The sequence below is a fragment of the Lagenorhynchus albirostris genome, chromosome 7, assembly GCF_949774975.1.
Source record: "Lagenorhynchus albirostris chromosome 7, mLagAlb1.1, whole genome shotgun sequence".
Taxonomy (NCBI): Eukaryota; Metazoa; Chordata; class Mammalia; order Artiodactyla; family Delphinidae; genus Lagenorhynchus; species Lagenorhynchus albirostris.
Window position 1 is genome coordinate 17321110 of NC_083101.1, and position 24195 is coordinate 17345304.

The 24195-nt window shown below is 44.2% G+C and overlaps 1 protein-coding gene across 5 annotated transcripts in view; it reads left to right on the forward strand.

Annotated features, from left to right (window-relative positions):
- Positions 1-24195, forward strand: part of ASTN2 (astrotactin 2) — a 925730-nt gene that overhangs the window by 293298 nt on the left and 608237 nt on the right. For 4 of the 5 annotated variants that reach the window (XM_060154506.1, XM_060154516.1, XM_060154507.1 and 1 more), the window contains one exon: positions 3386-3538. The exons of the other annotated variant lie outside the window; for it this stretch is intronic. In XM_060154506.1, coding sequence (XP_060010489.1) covers positions 3386-3538 — 153 coding nt within the window. The remainder of the gene's footprint in view (positions 1-3385; positions 3539-24195) is intronic. 5 annotated transcript variants of the gene reach the window in all.

Genomic DNA, 24195 nt, shown 5'->3' on the forward strand with positions numbered 1-24195 from the left:
GTCGCTACTCTCTCTCCTGCTCTATCCCTATCTCCACCTCTACTACCGGGCATCTCCTACATGGACTTCTGTAATATGGTACCACCTTCCTAGTTGGTCTTCTCACTTCCGTTTCTGTCCTTCCCCAATGCATCCTTTCTACTGCCAGAGCGATCTTCTCTAAGTGAAGATCTGATCAAGCCACTTTCCTATCTAGAACCTTCAGTGTGTTCTATTCTTAGCAAGGCCCAGAAGAGTTAGGGTCAGGGTGGGGGTTAGGGTGAGGGTCAAGGTTAGCGTTAGTATTAGGATTTCCTGCCTCTCTAGCATCATCTCACACCGCTCGCTTTCAGCATTTCAGCCGCAGTGGTGACGGCAGCCCCTTGCATATGCCCTCCCCCGCAGCTCCCTTGTCACCTGATTTTCTCATACTCTTTCTAGATCTTAGTCACACTGGTCACTTCCTTGAAGCAAGTTTCCATGGTTTTCCTAGACAAGGTCATATTCCTCTACTAGAGCCTCTTAGATCATCTTTCACCTCTCCTTTATTGTATACATCAGTTGTAAATTTTACATTTCTCTGTCATCTATTTCATTACTATTGGTTTTCCTGTCTACATGGTGAGCATCACGAGGGGGTTTTGTTTGTTGTTGTTTTCACCATCTTACCCTGCTATGGACTGAAAGTAAGCCTTATTAACCCCCAATGTGACTGTGACTTTGTCTACTAGACCCGCCAGAGCAAAATGCCAGACTGTGTGGCTTAAACAACAGACATTTACTTTCTCACAGTTCTGGAGGCTAGAAGACCGAGATCAGGGTGTCAGCATGGTTGGGTTCTAGTGAGGGCTCTCTTTTTGCCTTGTAGATGGCTACCTTCTCTTGGTGTCCTCATGGGGAGATCTTTCTGTTCTTCTAAGGCCACAGTGCCATAAGATTAGGGCCCCGATTTTATGATCTCATTTAATCTTAATTACCTCCTAAAGATCCCGTCTCCAAATATAGTCTGCTATAGACTGAATTGTGTACCCCAAAATTCACATGTTGAAACCCTAACCTCCATTGTGACTGTATTTGGAGATAGAGTTTTTGATAGGTAATTAAAATTAAATGAGAACATACGGGTAGGATCCTAATTTGATAGGATTGGTGTCCCTATAAGAAGAGAAAGACTTCTCTCTCCCTCTCTCCCTCTCTTTCCCTTTCTTTCCCTCCCTCCCCCTCTCTCTCCCTCTCCTCCCCCAACATGGGTGCACCAAGGAAAGGCCACGTGAGCAGACAGTAAGAAGTCAGCCATCTTCAGACCAGAATCTGACCTGTTTATGTTATCCAGTCTATGATTTTTGTTATGCAAGTCCAAGCAGATGAAGACATCTTTTCTGAAAATACTGTAGAGTGAATGAATGAGTGAGGAGGAGAATGAATGTGTGAATTTTCACAGATGTGTGTGGGTCCCTCTCTTGGAGGATTCCAGACAGTGGCTTGCTCTGGACTTTTGACCCCCGTTTAGCCCAACTCTTTCAGTTTTGTGCAAATCGCTCTCCTCTCTGGGGTTAAAGCATCTGGATTGGGTATGACAGTGCTTCTCAGAATTAGACCGTAGCCTCTTGCTGGGGGGTTCTGTATCAGAGGCTCGGAGTAGGGGCCCATGCTTGGGATTTTCTTCTTGGCTCAGTAGACCTAACTGAGATACCTGTGGAGACAGATAGCAAGAGAGGCAGGTACGTTACACTACTACAGCGTCATTTGTATTGTCAGTCATCTTTTCCTTAGCAAACACAGATGCCCCTCTGTGTCCCTAGAGATGAGGCTTCTCACAGAGCCCAGTACCCAAACCAGCCCTCTGGGTATGACCTACCCTGCAGACACATGTGTGTCTAAGCTGATAAACTTTCCTGGGAAAACAGGATCTCCTTGAAGTTGGTGTTGGGATGTTCAGAAGCCTTCTTTGTCTACTCTGGGAAAAGCTCATCAAAGAAACAGGAATCTTTACCACATCCCATTCCTTGTCATCAGACAGCAAGTAGCTTAAACTGAAGAACTTTCCCAGCCTCTTGAGGCATAGGTGGAGGGAGGGTTGAGTCTGAAGATTTCAAAGTCGGGGCTGTCTTTGGGGATTTCTCAGAACAAAGACACTGTGATCATTCAGCCAATCTTCTTTTCTTCTTTCTCATTTCCCCTCCTTTTCTTTTATGTTGGCTCTCTCCTTCTTTCTCGTTTGTCTGCTTTTTTTTGGTTTTATCTTCTACCTGTTTTCCCTCTGCCCTTCTGCCATCACTCTCTCCATTCTCTATAACTTTCTGCCAGTCTCAATTCTGAAATTTCTGAAAATGTGGGTGCCAGCACCTCCTTGGAGGATATTGAAACGAAAGGAATGTTGGAGTAGGATTTAGAAGGCTTGACTCTGCTGCTTGCTAGCTTGGAGCTAGTTGTATGCCTTGTTTGGGGTGGGGGGCACTTCAGTTTCCCCTAGTAAAAGGGGGCTCTTGTACCAAGTGATCTATGTATCACTGCACTGCAGTTTTGTCTCCTGGAACATTGTTTGACCCATGTACTGCCGTCTACCTTTATTGTCACTGTTCTGGTTCAGGCAATATTGTCTCTGGCTGGCTTCTGCAAAAGCCTCTGTACAGCCCTCTGTCCTTGCTTCTGTGTGTATTCTCCATACTCTGGTTAGTAATTGTTATCACAGGGGCTTAATTGGAACATGCCAGTTTCCTCTTTAAAACCTTTCAATGATCATCTTTTGCCTTTGGGATAAAATCCAAGCCCCGCAAGGTGGCTTACAAGGTGTTCTGCCCTCTGCAGCCTCGTCTGCTCTTCCCAGCCTCCACTGCAGCCACACTGAACTCCGTTCAGTTACTCAAGCACCGTGTTCTTTCTGGCTTCAGATCTTTGCACATGCCTCTCCTTCCACCCAGGGCACTCTCTTATCCCAAATCTTTTCAACAACTCCACCCTGATTCTATCTTCTTTGCTAATTCCTACTCCTGTTTAAGGTCTCAGTGGAGGTATTGCCTCCTCCTCCAGGAAGCCTGCCTTGACTCCCAGGATGGGTGAGCTGACCCTTCTTGGTGCTCCTCTGGTACTCTGTACTCCACTGTCACAGAAGTATTGCACAGTGTTGGAAATGCCTGGATATGTGTGCTACCAGGCATGGATTCCCTGAATCATGGATTGTGTCAAACTTTCACCATCGTATCTCAAGGGCTTGGGGCAGTACCCTTGAGAACACAGTCGGTGTTGAAGAAATAAATGCGTTAAGCCAGTAGATTCATCTCTACTGGCCCCTGTGGCTTCTGCATCACCACTGGGTCCGGGAGGGAACTCCGGGGGGCCAGGCCCAGTCCTCCAGGGGCTGAGGGTGGGCCGAGCCCTAACCTCAGCCCCGTTGCCCACCCCGTAGCGGCAGCTGAGGCGACGCAGGAGCCAGTGGAGTCCCTGATGCAGAAGTTCAAGGAGAGTTTCCGTGCGAACACGCCCATCGAGATCGGCCAGCTGCAGCCAGCACTGCGCAGTGCCTCGGCAGGGAGGCGGAAGAGGAGGAGCAGGTCCAGAGGTAGGTCCTCCCAGAGGCTCTGGCCAGGATGTCTGCCCGCTGTGCCCAGGTTCTTAAGGTGCCGGGAAGAGCTATGCCCTCTTCCCCCTGCTTCCCTGTGCTCACAGAACCCACGCCACTGTCCCCCTGATAAGTCATCTCAGCTGAGGCCTTGGAGCGAGAGGACCTGTGTCCCTGGGTGGAAAGCTAACCTCTCTGAGCCCCAGCCGCCTCATCTGAGAATGGGAATGAATTGCCCACCTTCCAGAGAGGTTGAGAAGGTTAGCAACAATCTATGGAAAGTGCCCAGCACAGGACCAGGGTACAGCAGATGCTCTTCAAGTCGTAGCTGGTGTCACTTTGGAGAGTGTGAGAAAGCCAGGATGTTCTTGTGGAAAACATCCTCAGACTGGGATCACAGCACAGCGTTTGGACCCACTCTTTAATAGCCTGAGTAATCTAGTGGTCAAAGCAGGAGTGCTGTGTATTAGACAGAACTGGATTCAAATTTTGGTTTTGCTGTTACCTAACCCTGTCACCTTGGGCAGTCCCTCCACTTCCCCAAGCCACTCCTCTCTGCCCAGCTTCCTGTAACATCTCAGCGCAGTGCCCAGCCAGTGGGCAATCAAAAGTAGATTTTCCCCTCTTCCTCCTTCCTCATCCTTCTCCCTGTCTCTCCTCCCAACGTTACCATCATCATCATCATCATCATCATCATCATCGTCTCCTTTCTCTGACCTTCTCGTGACCTTGTGTCTGGGACAAACCCCCTCCCCATTTCACCATTGCCTGATTTCCCAATGTCGTCTTTATCCTTCCATGCACTCAGTGGTCTCCAGCCAGTCACTCTTCCTCTTGACTTTTACTCCTCTAGTTCCTGTAACTTGATTTTGATTATGTCATTTCCCTTCTCCTGTAACTTCAGTGGTTGTCCAGGGTCTTCAGAAGTGTTCGTGCTTATGAAAATGGCATTTGAGGCCCCCAAAGAGCTCCAGTCTCTCTGCTGACACTTCTAAATCCATGTGTCCCCACTTCCACGTTTCTTTCCCGGCCAGTTTCTCTGCGTGAAAACCCCTATCTAGCCCCTATAAATAGTTATTGGCACTTATTGACAGGTACTCCAGGCAGCAGGCTAAATGCTGTGCATATCTTATCTCATTTGATCCTCAGCAACCCTATGAAACAGGTACAGTGATGACACCCATTTTACAGATGGTATCACTAAGGCACAGAACGCTGCAGCCACCTGCTCGAAGGAACATCCTAGCAATTATCAGAGCCAGAAAGAACTAAGCAGTCTGAGTCCCAGACTTTTTAAAAAAATCAACCATTAGGTTCTATCCTGGTGAAGTCCTACCTTTCTTTCCAAGCTTAACGTGCATGACATATATTGGCAAACACATCACTGACTGTCACCATCACAGTTCACCCTGAATTCTCCCATGTGTGAATTCTCCCACATCTTTATCTATGTGTTAAGCACTGATTTCACTTTTGTGTAATATCATTTGCTTTTGTCTGTCTCTCTCTTTAGCTAGACAGTGTTCTTTGAAGGCGGGAAATATCTTATTTGAATTTCTGGGTCTAAATCAATGTCTGCACACATAGTAGACACTTGTTATTTGCTGAGACGTCTAGGTCTTAATCCTGTGAATTCCCGTATCCGGTGAAAAACCGAGATCTACACATTTAGGTGAGATCGTAAATCGAGGCAGAATTTGGTGATGGAGTTCCTTTTTGGAACTCGTGGTAAACCCCAGGGTGAACCATTGTATAATGATAAAGAATAGTTGTTTCGAGGTCGGCAATGTCTGAGTGCTAATCCAGCCCTGTCAGTTTCAACTTGCTTAGCTTTGGAAGAGTCACTGGGTGTCTCTGAGCCTGAGTTTCCTCTTCTGTAGAATAGGGTTGCCAATCCCTACGTCAGAGGATTGCTGTAAGGATCTGATGAAATGATGGATATAGACTACCTTGGAGTGCTGAGCTAATGTGTATTAGGAACTGAACAAATGCTATCTTATATTTGTCATGGCTTGGGCATTCAGGATCACTTGTAATTTCACTCAGCTTTAACTAGCCATCTTTATTGCTCCAGTATTCACCAAGAATCTCCTTCCCATATCCTCTCTACAAATACGGCCCCCATAAATACACTCGACTCCAAGTCCATAGCCTCCCTCCTCTTCACTATCAATCTGAATTTCTTTCCTTAGTGTCATATCCTAAACATTTTTATGTCAATGAATTCTTCCAAAAACAATCTCTTTTATGTACCGTAACTGTCTTAATGAGGCCACCACTGTAAGGCATTTGGGCTGTTTCTAATTATTTGCCCATTATAAACAATGTCATGTAGAACCTTTTTTTTGCATAAAACTTGACCTTCACTTTGGAGTCTGTTTTCCCCTCTTGAATTGCAGACTTAGATTATTCATGAAATCTATTGTTTGACAGACTCTAATTGAATATCAAGTTATTTTAATTTATACGTTAGGTGGGAACTAAGAGAACTGATACAGGAAGAAATTCATTTTGTCCTCCCTTTCTTTGTCACCGTTATGACCACTGCCACCTTTTATCTCCTGCTTCTGACTATACCCTCCTTGAGATTCTCCCCAAGGCAAGCCAGAGTAACCTTTTTAGAAATATAAACAAGATAAGGTCGCTGTTCAGCTTAAAATTTTTCAGTGCTTTCCTGTTATCTTCAGATCACAGTCCAAAGTCTTTGCCATGGCCTGTAGCTTCTGTTCCATCTGAATCTGTTCCTGCCTTATTCGCTCACTTGGCATTTCCTGTGTTCCAGGCACAATGCCTTTCTTCATGTCCCAGGAACACAGCGAATGGAGCCCCAGTGTAGGGTCTGAGAACTTGCTGCACTTCTCCTTGCCATGTCTCTTTTTGTCCCCCAGATTCTCTCCTGGCTGGCCCCTTCTCACCTTTCAGCTCTTAACTCCAATGTCAGCTCCTCAGAACCATTGTCCATGACTACCCAAACATGGGTACCCAAACTTTTACGCCTTTCCATCCCCAACCTGCTACTATCTGTTACATAACCATTTTTCGCTCCTTTCCTAATATTAGGGTCTAAAGTCACTTTTATTTGTTTGCTTGTTTACTGTTTTCCTCTCTAAAATGTAAGCTTCATATTCATAAACCTAATACGTAGAAAGCGCTTAATAAATATTTGTTGAATAAATGAGTGCCTTAACCTCAAAGATTGTGGAAAAGTGGCTTAGTTTTATAACTTTCAAATTGTTGGTAGAAGAGGGATCCAGGATAAAATAAAACCTCCCAGTACAGATCTCCAGGGAATCTTGTTTCCCCTAGAGATAGACTCATTGATGGATAGCACATGAAACGTGCTCAAGTGGGTGCTGTCAAAGCAGTTTTCAAAATGGCTTAATAACGTTGTGCTCACGGTTTTGCTGCCACTATTGGGTAAGGTTTTTGCAAGAGAGAGAAAGGCTAGTACGTGCCAGTCCCAGCCTTCCCAACTCACACCCTTTCCACCACATGTCCTCAAGATTTTCTTGGACAGAAGAAATCCATGGTCAGTAACTGTTTTGGAAATTCCGCACACTCCCTCTTTCTCTTGGAAATTCCCAAATGCATCTTCATCTGTGAAAGACCCTGGGAAATCCTGCCGTGCAGAGAGCTGGGCAGATTTGTTTAGTTCATCATCTGTAAAACCATCTTGACCGCAGACTCTGTTCTTCCCCTCGGAACATGTATGAACATCTTGCAGCACAGAGAAGTTTTGGAAGTGCTTTTGGAAGTGCTCCATTGGCTTCCACTGACCATCAAACATCCCAGATATCACAGTCAAAATCCCCAGTCTTTCACTGTCTCTTCCCCCTGCCGCTGAAGTGGCCGTGGGCCTTCTGGCCCAGAGTGGGAACACCTGGCCTCTCTCTGCTTCATTAGGCTCTGCGCCCAGCCCATGGTGCTCAGCGGGTCCCAGCAGATGGAATGGTAGCAGAGAACTGGTGTCATGAAACTGAGCACATGCTTGAAATCAGCTCCAATGCGGTTTTGTAGTTAGGGCTTCCTCCTGAGAGACCTGGCAGGTGCTGACGTGAATTGTCCTCAGGCAGACAGAGGAAAGTGGTGGAGGTCCCAGTGCTGTCCTCTTGGCTGTGACAGCGTTTTATGAGGCAGCTGTTGGGTAGTCAGGTCCACAGGTAGTGAAGAGGGGGTGTTGGCTCTCAAATAAAGCAGAGGAAGATTTCTCTGGATGTGAGGGAAGGCTGCTGAGTTTCATGCAGTCTAGGTAGTGGTCTTTAAAAAGTGGGACTTTATATTTGAAATTGAATTCCACCACTGGCTAACTGATGGATCTTAAATAAGCAATGAATTTGTTTTCAGCCTCAGTTTTCTTATCTGTAAAATAGTGCTAATAATGCTGAAATCATACGTAGGATGTGAGATAATACCTGCAAAATGCTTAGTCCAGTGTCTGGCTCATGGTTGACCCTCAATAAAGAGTAGCTAAGTTTATCATTGTCATCAGGGTCCCACTCATCTGGCCTCCAGGGGCTCACAAATCTATCCCTCCTCCCCGGGCCGTTGTCTCTGACTTGGTTAAGGTTTCATCATCCCTCATCCAGATTCCCGTAACAGCCTCTTCATCCCCAAATCCATCTTCCACCCTGGTGGGTGAAGTGATCTTTTGAAAACACACTAAATCAGACCATGTCACTCTCCTGCCTAGAACATTTTCCTGATATTCTGTCACTTGCACTGGGGGCTTTTGAAGCTTTTGCAGTGAAGTCTTCCTGGAGGCAGACGAAAATCAGCACACCCCCAAACAGTCTGCAGCTATGCTCACAAAACGTCAACATAAGCCCCTAATTCCCGATTCTGTCTAAAAAAAAATCCATGCCATTCTATTTTGTAATATGTGCATATTTATTTTAGTTTAGATTATATTATTTGTCAGTTAAATTATTTAACATTTTCTCAAGTCTTTAGGTAATGTCGATGTCCCGAGAAGAAGAATCCTATTTTCGCTGATTATACTAGGATAGTACGGTACCATCTTCAGTAGGTTTCCATAGGATCCAGTGAGATAATGCCTGTAAAGCCCTGAGCACAGAGACAGGCAAAAGGTGCGCACTGAACATGTGTTCTATTATTTTCTTATTTACTACTCTTATGGCTACTGTTTTATTATTACTTTTGCATTTGTCAGTATCACTGTCATGACAGTGAGAATGTCAACATCATTGTATTTTTCAATGTCCCATTAAGGATACACCTACCCCGTTTTAGAAGGAAGAGTCTGTAGGATTTAGGGCACACTGTTTAATAGGATCAGAAAGTTGCCAGAGCTGGCTACGCAAGGCTCCTTCCTAGCCTGGACTCCAGCCTACCTCTGAACCCCCCCAAGCCACTGGATTCTGCAGCCTCCAGCACACTGTCCATTTTCCTCTTCTCCCCAAATGACTTGGTTTCCAAATCCGTGTAACGATCATCCTTTACCTGAAAGCCCCTTCCTCTCTTCTCTAGGCAGAAAATTGCTACTCATGTTTCAAATTCTGGTCTCAAGATTTTCTCTATGAAGACCCCACCCCCCAGCCCACCCTCAGCCCTAATCCAGGCTGAGTGAGCTGCTGCTTTGGGCACTTGTAGCCCCCGTGCTGCTCTCTATCACAGCCCTCATTACAGGACACATCTGCTTCCCTCATCATCTCTGACAGTCCCGTGATGGAAAGGACAGTGATTTATGTCTCTCTGCAGACCAAATGCCTAACATAGAACTGGCATAGAATAGCAATTGGCTGAATGGGAGAATATACGAATAGGTGGATGGATGCATGAATGCATGGATGAATAAAAGAAGATAGTTGGGAGCTTCATGGAATACAGAGGGTTAAGAAGACGTCGTTCCACTAGCACTTACTGAGGACTTAGTGTGTTCTAACTACTATACTCATCATATATTATCTCATTTAAAAGCTCCCCACACCCCATAAGGTAAGGACTATAATTATCCCCATTCTACAAAACAGGAAATTTCAAGCTTAGGTAAGTTACGTGACTTGCCCAAGTATACCCAGCTAATAGACTGTGGAATTGTGAATTCAAAGCCTAGACAGAGCCCATATTTCAGTTCCCAGATGACTATAGTTTTTGTCTTAGCTAGCCTGGCTAAGATCTTTGAGCTGTGAAATTGTATCAGCCTAGTCTAGATACTGGAAGGAAGAGGTGGTAGTTCTCTTAAATTGGTAAGTGTTTCTGTATCATCAGAGCTTCTGTGAGGGTGATCAGGAGCTACAAGGTTCCGGAAAGTGAGGTCTCTCTCTTTCTTAGAGTCAGGACTGCCCCCCTACAATCTCCCTCTGGCCCCAGAGAGCCAGTTCTGTGACCTGAGGGGCAGCAAACCCAGTGGTTATGCCATTGTCCAGTGTTCTCTGCATTTGAAAGGCACTCACGCAGCTTTTTTCGCTAAGTCGTACAAATGTAGGATGTGCCGCCCAGATCCCTGCCAGCCAGCACTTCATCATTTAGTGAATGAAGCAGGTGATTAGACATTTGCACCACAAGGAATGCATAGGAAGGTGGTGTGAGCTGGCCTGGGGTGTTTACAAAACTGGGAGAATAATTAAAGAAGGGTTCACTGTGGAAGTAGCCCTTGAAGAATGCATTGGTATCAACTGAGGAGAGAGATTGGGAAGGTATTGCTTCTAGAAGAAAGAAACATGCAAAGGTACATGTGAGTGACACTGTGCAGGGCATTATGGGAATATCTGGGGAAAACTGTGAACAGAGCCAGGCTCCGGATATCACTCCCACAATCCCCAGCTGCGTCCCCACGCTGGGAAGAGAGGCACATTCTGGCTTCTTTATCCTCCCTGATAGATAAGCCCTGATGTGCTGTTTTATTGGGGGACACTGTCCTTTAGAATGCGGGTTTATGTGGTGTGTGTGTGAACTCTTTACTAGTAAGTAGCAATGGATTATTCACTTAGTTGGAGAAAAATATTCATAAATATTAAGGGCTTTAAATTATTTGCCTTATTGGATTGTTGCTGTGCTTAAACATTAAAACGACAGCCAACCAGATATGTCTTTATTTCTTTGGTTTCCATCTTTGTTACCCAGCCCCTGTGCCCCCTTAATAGCATCCCCTTCCTACCAAGGAGTTTTGGGTGGAGCTCACTCCTCCTTTTGCCAGGGGTAGTTTTTGTTTGTTTGTTTGTTTGTTTGTTTGTTTGTGGTACACGGGCCTCTCACTGTTGTGGCCTCTCCCGTTGCGGAGCACAGGCTCCAGACGCACAGGCTCAGCGGCCGTAGCTCACGGGTGCAGCCGCTTCACGGTATGTGGGATCCTCCCGGACCGGGGCACGAACCCGTGTCCCCTGCATGGGCAGGCGGACTCCCAACCACTGCGCCACCAGGGAAGCCCCCAAAGGTAGTTTTGAAACTGCATAATCAAAATGGCATTCAACTTGAAACCATGAGATAGTTACAGGGATAGAAAGAAGACTGGATAGACCCCAGCTACCTAGAGTCTAGCGCTAAATCTGTGATGAAATAACCCCTTGTCTCTCTACCTCTGTGACATTTCTCCTACTTGATTTTCCTCCCCGTCTCCATTGCCGCATGTCCCAAAGCCTGCTCTTCCTTCCAAATAAAACCTTAAAGCTACTTTCTTCGGGAAGTCTTTCCAAATTTTTCCCACATGAGAGTCATGCATACTTCCTCCAAACTTCAATAACCTCTTCTCTACCTTTCTTATGATATTTGTCACTTATTACCTTTTATGAGAGTAATTTAAGGCCACTTCTCTTCTCCCTTAATTAATCTCCTGAAGCACAGTGACTATGTACAGGTCATGCCTGTGTTTCCAGTGACTAGACTAGTCCTGACACATAGCAGACACTCAGTTAATGCTTGATGAATTAATAGACTAGGCTAATCACAAGGGCTGTGTGATCTTGGACACGACTTTCCACTCTCCAGGCATCATCGTCCCCATCTAAGAAGCTGTGTGGCTCTGTGGAAACGAGCTCAGGTTCTGGAATCAGATAGATGAGAATCGACAGCACAGTTCTGCCTCTGACTCCCTCAACTTTTGGAAATAACTTGTGCTGAATCGTCATTACCTAATTTGTAAATCGTACACTCGGCCACCTCATAGGGAGGCTGGTAGGATTAGACTTAATGTATGTAAAGTGCTCAGCAGGCCACACTAAACCTAATAAGTACGTAATAAATCTTTGTTGTTGTTAATTTGGAAAGCAAAGGTGATGGGCTAGATAATTTCCACAGGTCTCCTCCACCTCAAATGACCTTTGACTGTAAATCTGATTGGCAAGCATTGTTGTCGAGTGAAAAGTCCAGTATTTGGAGTCAGAAAACCCCGATTTGAACCCCAGCTCTTAAGTGCAGTGGGTCCTCAGAGAAATTAATTAACTTTCTCTGGATTCCATCCACAGCAACTGGAGATGTGGTAATATCTGCTATTCTTGTTTCTCAAGGCTGTTGTGAGAATGTGCTAGAATACTTATTGAAATCCTTTTTTAAAGCACACTATAGATTACCAGCATCCTGGAATCGTAGCCTTGGCACCTTCAAAGACAGGGGATAACACGCAGATTTGAACACGGAGCCTTTCCTCTGGGGCTCTGGCTTCCCTTTTCTGGACCACATGCCCCTTCCAGGAGGCGCTGCCAGGGCCAGTACTACCACAGCCCAGTGATCCCAGGTCAGGTTGGACTGAGGCCCGGGAGAGCTGATTTATAGTCAGAGCACATAGCTGCCTCCATAAATCTTCCCTGATGTGTCTTTCAGAGAAGTTTGCATTCCTAAAAGTGCATGTCTCCTCCAGGCGGTTTTCCTTGTCTGTCTGAAATATGTCACGGGGCCCTCAGTCAATTCTGTCTGGTCTGGCTGGGTGGAGAGGCAACTGCAGGCAGCCTTAAGAGAAGGCTCTGGACCAGGACTTGGCGGGGCCTAACTAGGATATTTCTTTCATCAGAATGGTACAATACCACGTCAGAGTTGTAGCATAATAAACACCCTGAAACTTGGTGACTTAAAACAGAAACCACTTATTTGTCTCTTAATTCAAGTCAAGCATTTGGCCCTGGACTCAGCTGGGCAGTTCTTCTGGTCTGGATCGGGCAGGCTCAGCTGACCTCAGTCAGGTACCTGTGGTCAGCCAGCTCTCCAAGGCTGGCTCACATGGGTTCCAAAAGCAGAAAGGACAAGAGCTGCAAGGCCTTTTGAGGCTTAAGCTCAGAAGACACACTTCAACCTTCCCACTTCATTCACTTGCTCAAAACCAAGTTGTGAGGCCATCTTAGACACAGAAGGTAGAGAAACAGAGTTCATCCCTTGAAGAAGGGTCAAAATATTAGGGTGACTTTTGTAACCTACAAGTACTCATGTTTTATGAAGCCTCTATTTTATGCTAACGTCTGAGCTGATCCTCACAACCTCAGCATAATTACTTCTAATTTGCTGATGGAAAAGTTGAGACTCACACCTATGAAGGAAACTTTATGATGGGGCACAGCTGGTCATGGCAGAACCAGATCCCTGATTCTAATCCTTGTAATAGCTGATCTAAAGACTATACTTTTTTTTTTTTTTTAACCTCTGCTACTTTGTCCCTCTTTAACAGTGCTAAAGACTTCATGATATCAAGCCAGTGTTAGATACAGCCTGGCTTGTGGTGTATCGAAGGGCAGTAGATTTGCATCCTGGCTCCATCCTTGCAAGGGCCTGTGGTCTATTGCAAGGTCAGTAAAATGCTTTAGTAAAGGGCCAGATAGAAAATATTTTAGGCCTTTCTGACCAAGAGAGAAACTTCAAGATAGTATGTAGGCACCTGTACGATGAGAAAAATTTTTCCACAGATTTTTATTGATGAAATTTAAAATATAATAATAATCAAGTACCATTTATTGTAACAAAGTTCTGCTAACGAGAAGAATGGAATTTATTTGACACTAACATGTGAATTTCATATCATTTTCACATCTTAATATATTCTTCTTTTGATTTGTTTTTACCACTTAAAGATGTAAAAAAAAACAGGCAGTGGGCCACATTTGGCCCACAATCCCTGGCATAAGGGAGCATCTCACATTTGGACTCAGAGAATCCTAGATCCAGCCCCCCCATGACTATCTAATTGCTCTGTGATTTGTGATTTGAGGCGAATCCTTAATGTCCCAGAGCCGCTGTTGCCCCAGGCTCCTAGACACACAATAGAGGGGAAACAATTCCTTATGTTCTCTTAGTCCCCCAAAGATGGAAGTGAATCTCAAGTTCATCTGATCCAGCTTGCTTGTAGATGTGGAAAATGGTGGAGCGGGAGACCTGTCTCTCTGCCGTAGAGAGAAACTAGCAGACCCAGAGATGGAATGCCACAAAATTGCCCTTGTTTCATGCCATTTGAACATGTAAAATTATGTAGGCCATATTACATACATAAGGATTGACTACTGGGGAATTTGGTTAAAACACGTAGTTAGAAGCTGACAGATTGTTCTCTGTTCTAATTCAACTGCAATCAAATGAGTAGATCATTTAGAAGGTTACAAAGAGAAGGCTTTGTGTTTTCCTATGTTTGAGAAAGACATGGTGAACCAGAGTGAGGATATGGGGTAGAGTTCACAAGCCATTAGCAGGAGTTTTGGGGTTTTTTTGTTTTTGTTTTTTAATTTATTTTATTTTTGGCTGTGTTGGGTCTTCATTGCTGCGTGCGGGCTTTCTCTAGTTGCGGCGAGCGGGGGCTACTCTTTGTTGCAGTGCGTAGGCTTCTCGTTGTGGTGGCTTCTCTTGTTGCGGAGCATGGGCTCTAGGCGCGCGGGCTTCAGTAGTTGTGGCTTGGAGGTTCTAGAGCGCAGGCTCAGTAGTTGTGGCGCACGGGCTTAGTTGCTCCGTGGCATGTGGGATCTTCCCGGCCCAGGGCTTGAACCGGTGTCCCCTGCATTGGCAGGCGGATTCTTAACCACTGCACCACCAGGGAAGCCCAGCAGGACTTTTTAGGCTGTGCTCCAAATAGGTGCTCAGGGGACGAGCAGGCATAGAGGGATATCGCTGTGCAGGCAGGGCTCTTTCATCAAGCTCCTTGTCTAGATTTATGTATCGGGCTTCAACATTTTTGGAGAAAAGCCCCAATTCTAGCATATACGCTTTTAAGAACAAGTGTTTTTATGACAGGAGCTCCCATTCCTATATGGAAAGAAAGCCAGCAAGGGCCTTCTTCCTGTTACACACACACACACACACACACACGCACGCACGCACGCACACGCACACACACATAGACACACACAGGTTGGGTAAAATATAACATTTTTTTTTAAACACAAATTTATCTCAGAAATGAAGAAAGGCAACTCCTCAGTTGTAAGGAATAAGGAGGAAATGCAAAAACCTAAGCTTTGAGTTTAGAAGCTGATGTCTTGGTGACTCCAGGTGGGCAGTGGGATGGGATGGGATAAAAATAAAAAGAAAGCAGGAGCAAGGAAGAAATGAAAGATAACTTGGTAGAAAAAAGCCCTAAAGCATGAGTAATCATAATAACTAATTTGCATATTAAAATTCAGAGCTAGATTATACTACACAAAATCTATTTATGTGCTGTTTACCAAAGAACTTCTTAAAACATAAAGACACAAAAAGTTTGACAGTGAAGGAAAAGAAAAATATATACTAGGCAAATACTAATCAAATGAAAGCTTTGGGAGATGTATAAGTATATGACAAAATAAAATTTACAACAAGAAGAAAGAAAAAATTGAAGTAGAACAAGAAGTAGATGGATACCTAATCGAAGAGGGAGATTTTTTTTATAGAAATCTTCCTATTAGATCAAGTAAGCAAAATGCTACTAATAATATGGACAAATTGAACTGTACTATTAAAAATACAATAAAATGGGCATATATAAAATCCTGTCCCTAAGAATTAGAGTTTAAAGATTTTTCTCAAGAAGTGAGAAATTCTCTTAATGGTCTTGACATCTTATGACCCGAATGTTCTTATGACATCTTATGACCCGAATGTTGGCCCAATTTCCTGAAATTTCATTTTATTTTCAATGATAACTCTTTGCAACATTTATGACTACATGTGGATTCATTTTTATGCCTCTGAAAGACATATCTCTCAATCAGGGGTGCGAGCAGGGAGTAGCAATCTATGTGTACTGATTTTCTTTTGCTTTTGCTTTTTGCAGGGGAATAGCGTATAGGGGAGGTTGTGGTTGAAGGAGAACGCTTCCAGAAAGATAGTCGCCGTCAAAACAAAGCAGTAGTATTTTGTTTCAATCCATATTCCTCATATTTTTCCTCAGGCCAGAGAAATAGTCCGTTTTGTCAGGATAGCTTCTGGAACCAGAAGGGCTTTCTCTAGATTACCTGTATATGATCTGGTTGTGAAGGTTTGCAGGAAATAACTGTAGTGTCTGACCTCCTATATCTGTGTCAGCCTGGTTACCTTGCCCAAGGAGTTGCCTGAGAAGGGTCAGTGTGATCCCCTTCATGGAATCATGTGACATTAGCAGTAACCTTTATAGATGCCAAGATGGGAAAGGGTCTTGAAGTCATTTCCCTTTTAAGCAGGACTGCATGGCAGTAACTCTGCAAGATCTTGAGAACTTAAGCCTAGATAATTACACTGGTAATTAATATTATAAATAATATCTTATTTATTTTATACGTAATAGTCTGTACCTCTTATTTCCCTACCCCTATCTTGCCCCTCCTCCCATCCCTGTCCCCACTGGTAACGACTAGTTTGTTCTCTATATCTGTCAGTCTGTTTCTTTTTCATTATAGTCACTGGTGTGTTGTCTTTTTTTTTTTAGGTTTCACGTATAAGTGATATCATACAGTACTTGTCTTTCTCTGCCTGACTTATCTCTGGCCTCATTCTGATATAGATCGGCTTCTTCGGTCCCAAAACAGCCAGAGAAGTCAGATCATCACTATGACATCATCATTCCTGCCATAGGATGAGACTCTTCCTAACCGCTCCCTAGAAATTCCCATTTCTTGGATTCTAGCCCCTCCTGCTATTATCCTGCCCAGGGCCTCCAACCTTACTGTCATCATTCTTTCAACTGAGTGCCTACCAAGTATGAGACACCATGCAGAGTCCTGAGACTTCAGCAGAAAACTGGGTATACGAGGTCCCTACCCCTGTGGGGGTCAAGGTATGTAGGGGGAAACAGACAGGTTATTGATCAAGCAAGGAAGCATACAAGTACAATGATTGCAGACCGTTGTAAGTGCACTGGAGGAAATGACCTTGGTGTTGGCCATCACAGTTGTCCACCAAGCCTAAGGTAAAACCAGCCAGGCTTCTCCTTCCTTGCCTTCGCTAGAAACCATCATCCCTGCCTGTGACTTCCCCAGCCACGTCCAGAGGAGCAGATCCTGAGGTTGCAGTTTGCTTTTATTCTATTTCCTACCTTAGGACGTATATCTGGTAGGAAACAGTAGCAATAATTGGCCACCTGCCTTGTACCAGTCACTGGTCCAGGTGCTTTCAAACGTATTCTTGTAACCACCTTTCTTTAACCCTTATTTTGCAAAAGAAATCAGTGTTCAGAGACGTGAAGTATGTTGCCCAAGCTCATGTGGTCAAGTCGGTGATGGAGCCTGGATGTCAACTTAGATCTGTCTGCTTCCAGCACTGATGTCCTTTCTCCCACGTAGTAGCTCTCTCTCTTTTCAGTGCCTGCCTCCAAACCTGCTTTCACATCACCTGTGTGGGGTCTCTGCACATACACAGGCCTCAGAGGTTAGACTGAAATTTGGCAGAAATAAAGTCAGCCACAAAAACAGACCCTTTTGAATCCCCTAATCACCCTAGTGGGATTTTCATTCATTTTCGTGCCTGATTATTATTAAGAATATGCCATCTGTGTCAATTAGATTTCATGATTTTGTTGTAAACTTTTGCACAGTGCAACTTAAAAAATCTAGCCTTTATCTCATTTCAGGATGGAAAATGTTGGTTTGATGTACAAGGTCTAATTGTCCTCACCACGTGTTAGAAATCCAAGTGCAGCTAAACATTAAGGTTAAATGATGATATCACAACTTACTCAGTTTGCATTTTACATCCAATTGAAAACACAAACCACTCGCCTCATTAATCCTTTGCAATCCAGTTCTCCCACCCCCAAATGAAATGATCCTTTTGGGACACATTTATATCCTTTTAACAGCCTCCTGACAGTTCTGCTGATGGAGTTTGTATCCAACTTTGTTACTGGGTAGAGACAACTTGCCCTGATGGCTATGTGTACATAATTATTCTCTCACAGTTAGATTTAATTAATGCTTACCCTCATCATGATCTTGCAGCTAGCAAGCTTGCTTTGCTTAATGGCAAAAGGATTTCCTTTTTAGCCAAGAGAGACTCCAAAGGGCTTTGTAAAACTCTTCTACTTTTTTTTTAAGAAGAAAAAAAAAATTGCACCTGAGCCTGGTTCATTTCTTCCCTCCCTCATATTAATGCCACATTGTGAATGGATGTGACACTACATATGGGGATGGGTTATGAAACTTAATTTTAGACTAAGTATCGCTAATATGAACAGCTCTGACAGACCTACAAAGAAGATGTATATTTTTCAATATCTTAGTTTAGAATTGAAGTGTCCTGGCTTCATTTTGTTTGTCTCTCTACAATATATGTATATGTGTATTTTTCTAACCACCTCCCCAAATGGGACCCAGAGTTCAGTAATAAATAGCTATGAAAGTAAGGAGACATTAAGAAATGATGGGAGAGACAAAGGGAGTTTGAAGATAAGTTTGGAAAGAGATTATTAGAAAGTTTGTAATAAGGAGAGGGTGTGTGTACTTATAACACCCCATAAGATGGGAATACTTTACAAATAATCTGTCCCAGTCCATGCTTGTGAAATATTCATGTGCTATTTGCTTTTTGTTCCCATAATGGCAATGCCTTGTGTTAGCAGAGAGCTTAACAGTTTACAACAAATTTTCACATCCATTATCTTAGGTGATCTTTTACAACAGCCATGTGATGTAAGCAGAGAAGAATTCACAGATGAGGAGACGGAGGCTCAGGGAGGTTGAGACACTGGCCCATAGTCACATACCTGTTCAAATAGCAGTCCCTCTTTGCCTTCATTTGTCTTGCTAAAGCATCAGCAGACTCTTAGCTAAAAGATAACATCTGGGGCTTCCCTGGTGGCGCAGTGGTTGAGAGTCCATCTGTCAATGCAGGGAACACGGGTTCGTGCCCCGGTCTGGGAAGATCCCACATGCCGCGGAGCGGCTGGGCCCGTGAGCCATGGCTGCTGAGCCTGCGCGTCTGGAGCCTTGCTCCGCAGCGGGAGAGGCCACAACAGTGGGAGGCCCGTGTACTGGGGGAAAAAAAAAAAAAAAGATAACATCTGGAGGCAGCAGAAGCAAGAAGAACTACAATCCTACAGCCTGTGAAACAAAAACCACATTCACAGAAAGGTAGACAAGATGAAAAGGCAGAGAGCTATGTATCAGACAAAGGAACAAGATAAAACCCGAGAAAAACAACTAAATTAAGTGGAGATAGGAAACCTTCCAGAAAAAGAATTCAGAATAATGACAGTGAAGATGATCCAGGACCTCGGAAAAAGAATGGAGGCAAAGATCAAGAAGATGCAAGAAATGTTTAACAAAGATCTAGAAGAATTAAAGAACAAACAAACAGAGATGAACAACACAATAACTGAAATGAAAAATACACTAGAAGGAATCAATAGCAGGATAACTGAGGCAGAAGAACGGGTAAGTGACCTGGAAGACAGAATGGTGGAATTCACTGCCGCGGAACAGAATAAAGAAAAAAGAATGAAAAGAAATGAAGACAGCCTAAGAGACATCTGGGACAACATTAAACACAACAGCATTCACATTATAGGGGTCCCAGAAGGAGAATAGACAGACAAAGTACCCAAGAAAATATTTGAAGAGATTATAGTCGAAAACTTCCCTAAGATGGGAAAGGAAATAGCCACCCAAGTCCAGGAAGCGCAGAGAGTCCCATACAGGATAAACCCAAGGAGGAACACGTTGAGACACATAGTAATCAAATTGGCAAAAATTAAAGACAAAGACAAATTATTGAAAGCAGCAAGGGAAAAACAACAAATAACATACAAGGGAACTCCCATTAGGTTAACAGCTGATTTCTCAGCAGAAACTCTACAAGCCAGAAGGGAGTGTCATGAGATACTTAAAGTGGTGAAAGGGAAGAACCTACACCCAAGATTACTCTACCCGGAAAGGATCTCATTCAGATTCGATGGAGAAATCAAAAGCTTTACAATCAAAAGTTGAGAGAATTCTTAGCACCACCAAACCAGCTCTACAACAAATGCTAAAGGAACTTCTCTAAGTGGGAAACAAAAGAGAAGAAAAGGACCTACAAAAACAAACCCAAGACAATTAAGAAAATGGTCATAGGAACATACATATCAATAATTACCTTAAACATGAATGGACTAAATGCTCCAACCAAAAGACACAGGCTTGCTGAATGGATACAAAAACAAGACCCATCTATATGCTGTCTACAAGAGACCCACTTCAGACCTAGGGACACATACAAGACTGAAAGTGAGGGGATGGAAAAAGATATTCCATGCAAATGCAAGTCAAAAGAAAGCTGGAGGAGCAATACTCATATCAGATAAAATAGACTTTAAAATAAAGAATGTTAACAAGAGACAAGGAAGGACACTACATAATGATCAAGGGATCAATCCAAGAAGAAGATACGACAATTATAAATATATATGCACCCAACATGGGAGCACCTCAATACATAAGGCAACTGCTAACAGCTCTAAAAGAGGAAATAGACAGTAACACAATAATAGTGGGGGACTTTAACACCTCACTTACACCAATGGACAGATCATCCAGGCAGAAAATTAATAAGGAAACACAAGCTTTAAATGACACAACAGACCAGATAGATTTAATTGATATTTATAGGATATTCCATCCAAAGACAGCAGATTACACTTTCTTCTCAAGTGCGCACGGAACATTCTCCAGGATAGATCACATCTTGGGTCACAAATCAAGCCTCAGTAAATTTAAGAAAATTGAAATCATATCAGGCTTCTTTTCTGACCCCAATGCTATGAGATTAGAAATGAATTACTGAGAAAAAAACGTAAAAAACACAAACACATAGAGGCTAAACAATACGTTACTAAATAACCAAGAGATCACTGAAGAAATCAAAGAGGAAATCAAGAAATACCTAGAGACAAATGACAATGAAAACACGACGATCCAAAACCTATGGGATGCAGCAGAAGCTGTTCTAAGAGGGAAGCTTATAGCTATACAAGCCTACCTCAAGAAACAAGAAAAATCTCAAATAACCAATCTCACCTTACACCTAAAGGAACTAGAGAAAGAAGAACAAACAAAACCCAAAGTTAGCAGAAGGAAAGAAATCATAAAGATCAGAGAAGAAATAAATGAAATAGAAACAAAGAAAACAATTGCAAAGATCAATAAAACTAAAAAAAAAAAATAGAAAATAAAAGATAACATCTGAATCGAGAGTAATATGATGCTACTTACTTTGATGATTACATGCAATATTAGTGATCACTATTACTTTGCATTATTATGGGAGATTTCATCCAGTAAGCTCCGAGAGGCCACCACTGAAATGTGGCCACTTCAGGATAAGAGGAAACACACTTTTTTCATTACATCGAATACTCCTTAAAGACCTTGATCTTGAACTCCAAATAGACCTACAATAATATATTCTAGAAATTCAGGACTGTAGAATGGGAGCTGGGTACTTACAAATCTTCCCGTAGTACAGGTGAGAAAACTGAGGCACAAAGAGGGGAAATGACTTCTCTACCTTGAGTTAGTGGCACATCTGAACCCCCAACCCTGCTTTACTGACTCCCAGTACAGATCTCTGTTCACTACACTATAGCTGTAACCTTAAGCTGGAAGAGGCCTGAGAAATCTCCTTTCTGACAAGTGAGAAACTGAGGTTTAGGTGAGAGGAGTAGCTTACCGAAGGCCACGCTGACCCAGAGACAGAACTGGATCCCAAATCCTGTCTCCTTAATTTATATAAATTTAATTCATTTTCAACAAATATTGTTTGTGCAAATGTTATGTGCCAGGCATTGTGCTAACTGCTGTGGCTACATTATCCTACAGAAGCACAGGGAGGCATACTGTGGATGCAAGAATATGACCACTTACCCTCATGTGGCACTGTGGGTAAGAAGAACATGAAACTGATTTCCAGGGAAGTTCAAGTCTGCTTTTAAACAAGCTGACTTTGGAGAACAGGGCTGAGGAGAGATGGGGTAGAGAAGGTTGGGGAGGGGGGAGCTACTGACCCCATTACAAAGTCTCTTTTCTTTGCTTTCCTCCTAATGTTGTTACCTCTCTGAGTCCCCGAAGATGAAAATTTGAATTGAAGAATAAAGGCTAGATGTCAGTAGAATGTAATCTCTTACATTTGGCCAGCACTTTACAGTTTACAAAACACTAGCATCACCTGTTGACATTGTATCCTCATTTACCAAGGGCTTAACTATGTGCCGAACACATGCCTAGTTTTTCAATGTATCTAATGAAATCTTCACAATATCCCTGTAAGGTTGAAGGTTGATGTTATCATGGCTCCCATTGTACAGATGGGAAAATTGAGGTTCATAAGATAAAGTTGACTTGCCATAGCTCACATCTCTGATCAGTGACAGAGTATACATTTCAACTCAGATCAGTTGAACCCCAAAGCCCAGGCTCTTAACTGCAACACACATGGCCTCCGTCATTGAAGCTGGCTGCTAGAGCAGGGGGTGATGGAGCTCACAAGGTTGGCCTCTTGCTCTGGGACAGTGACTCTCAAGGGTGGTTTCTGAATGGGCAGCATCAGCATCCTCTGACAACTCGACAGAGATGCAAATTCTCAGGCCCGCCGCTCCCCCACTCCAGGGTGGAGCCCTGCAATCTGTGTTTTAACAGCTTTCCAGGTGATTCTGATGCCCGAGTAAGTGAGGGAGCCACTGCACTAGGAAACTATTCCCAGCCTTGGCTCCTTTGTCATGGAATCTGAGGGCCAGAGGGACCCTGCTGGTCACTGATTCCAGCCCCTTTTGGAGCTTTGTATTATTCACCTGGTCTCCATTTTTCGGTGCCACTCTATATATTTCACATGGGCAGTCAGAGTCAGGTTAAAAGAGATTGAGGGTTGAAAACTTTGCCGACAGGCTCCAAGGAGCTGGGCCAGGTTTAGTGTGAATTGGTGAGCTGTGGCACGTGTCTGAACCTCTGAAAGTGAAGAGACAAGTTCCACAGTCTTCTGTCTGCCTTCTCCTCAATAAACCACCACCCACTGTTGACCACAGGCAGGAGTGTCTCACTGACTTCTCAAAGACTTTTGTTTAAGTTGGTGTTGAACAAGCAAGTGGGGGAGGGGGGAATCTTCCTGTCTTTCTCTGCCAAGGCCCCTGAACAGCCAATCAAGTCATACATCCACGTATCTCACCTTGAACCTCACCTTTGTCCCCACAAAGTGGATGGCCAAGTGCACCCCTTGAAGTCTGTCCTTTGTGCAGAAGTGGCTTATTTGGGCTTGTATCCATATGTACGAAGCTAATATCTCTCCGTGAAATCAGCTTGGCCTTCCACCCCCATGCCTTCCCCCAACCCCCACCGTTTACATAAGCATAAGGAAGGGTGCCAGTGGTGGACGGCGTGGGATCTGGGCCATCCACGTGTGTAGTTTTGTCGCAGGAAGGGGGACCCCTTCCAGGGCCCGAGAGTGGGCTCTTGTCTAACGCTTGGAAATGAATTGTCCGTGAAGACACACGTGCTGACAAAGCAAGTGACTTCATTGGAAAGTGGCGCCCGGGCAGAGAGCCGCAGGGTAAGGGAACCCACGAGAACTGCTCTGCCACGTGGCTTGCAGTCTCGCGTTTTATGGTAATGGCGTTAGTTTCTGGGTTGTCTCTGGCCAGTCACCTTGCTTGGCCCATAGTCCGACACAGGGTCCTTCTGTGCGGTGCGTGCATCTCTCAGCCAGGATGGATTCCAGCAGGAAGGACTCTGGGAGATTGGTTGTGTCCTCCCTCTTTTGGCCCCTCCCAAATTCTCCAGGTTAGTTTTTGGCAGCAGTACCATGTTCCTCATTGGGACCTCCTGTTGTGGGACAGCTCGGGCAAGCGGGCCTGGCCAGGGCAGGTGGTTTCCATCAGCAGTTCCCTAACAGTTTACCTGCGCCCTCTGAACTTGCTTGGGCCTGATTCTGGTTGTGCCACTTTCGTCTTATGCCATCTCTCCCACATGACTTGGTGGATCTGACAGAATCCAGCTCACGATAGGCAGCTCTGGCTTCCTAGGCTCTTGACAGGACCTTGTAGCATACCAGGTATAGGCCCCACCAGCCCCCTGCAAATGCATAGCTCTGTGCTGCATATGGTATGGCCTTATTCCAGAAGCTCGGGGGGTCTACATTATGCGTCTCCTAATTGGCACCTGCTACAAACTCCACAGAGTATTTATTTCCACCAATGACTCTCATACTTAGAGGACACACTGGATCACATAATGCACATAGCAGGGTTGTTTGTAGCACAGCCTGACCCACTGCAGATCCTTTTCCTGCTCTGTGATCTACGTAGAGCTGGCAGCCTT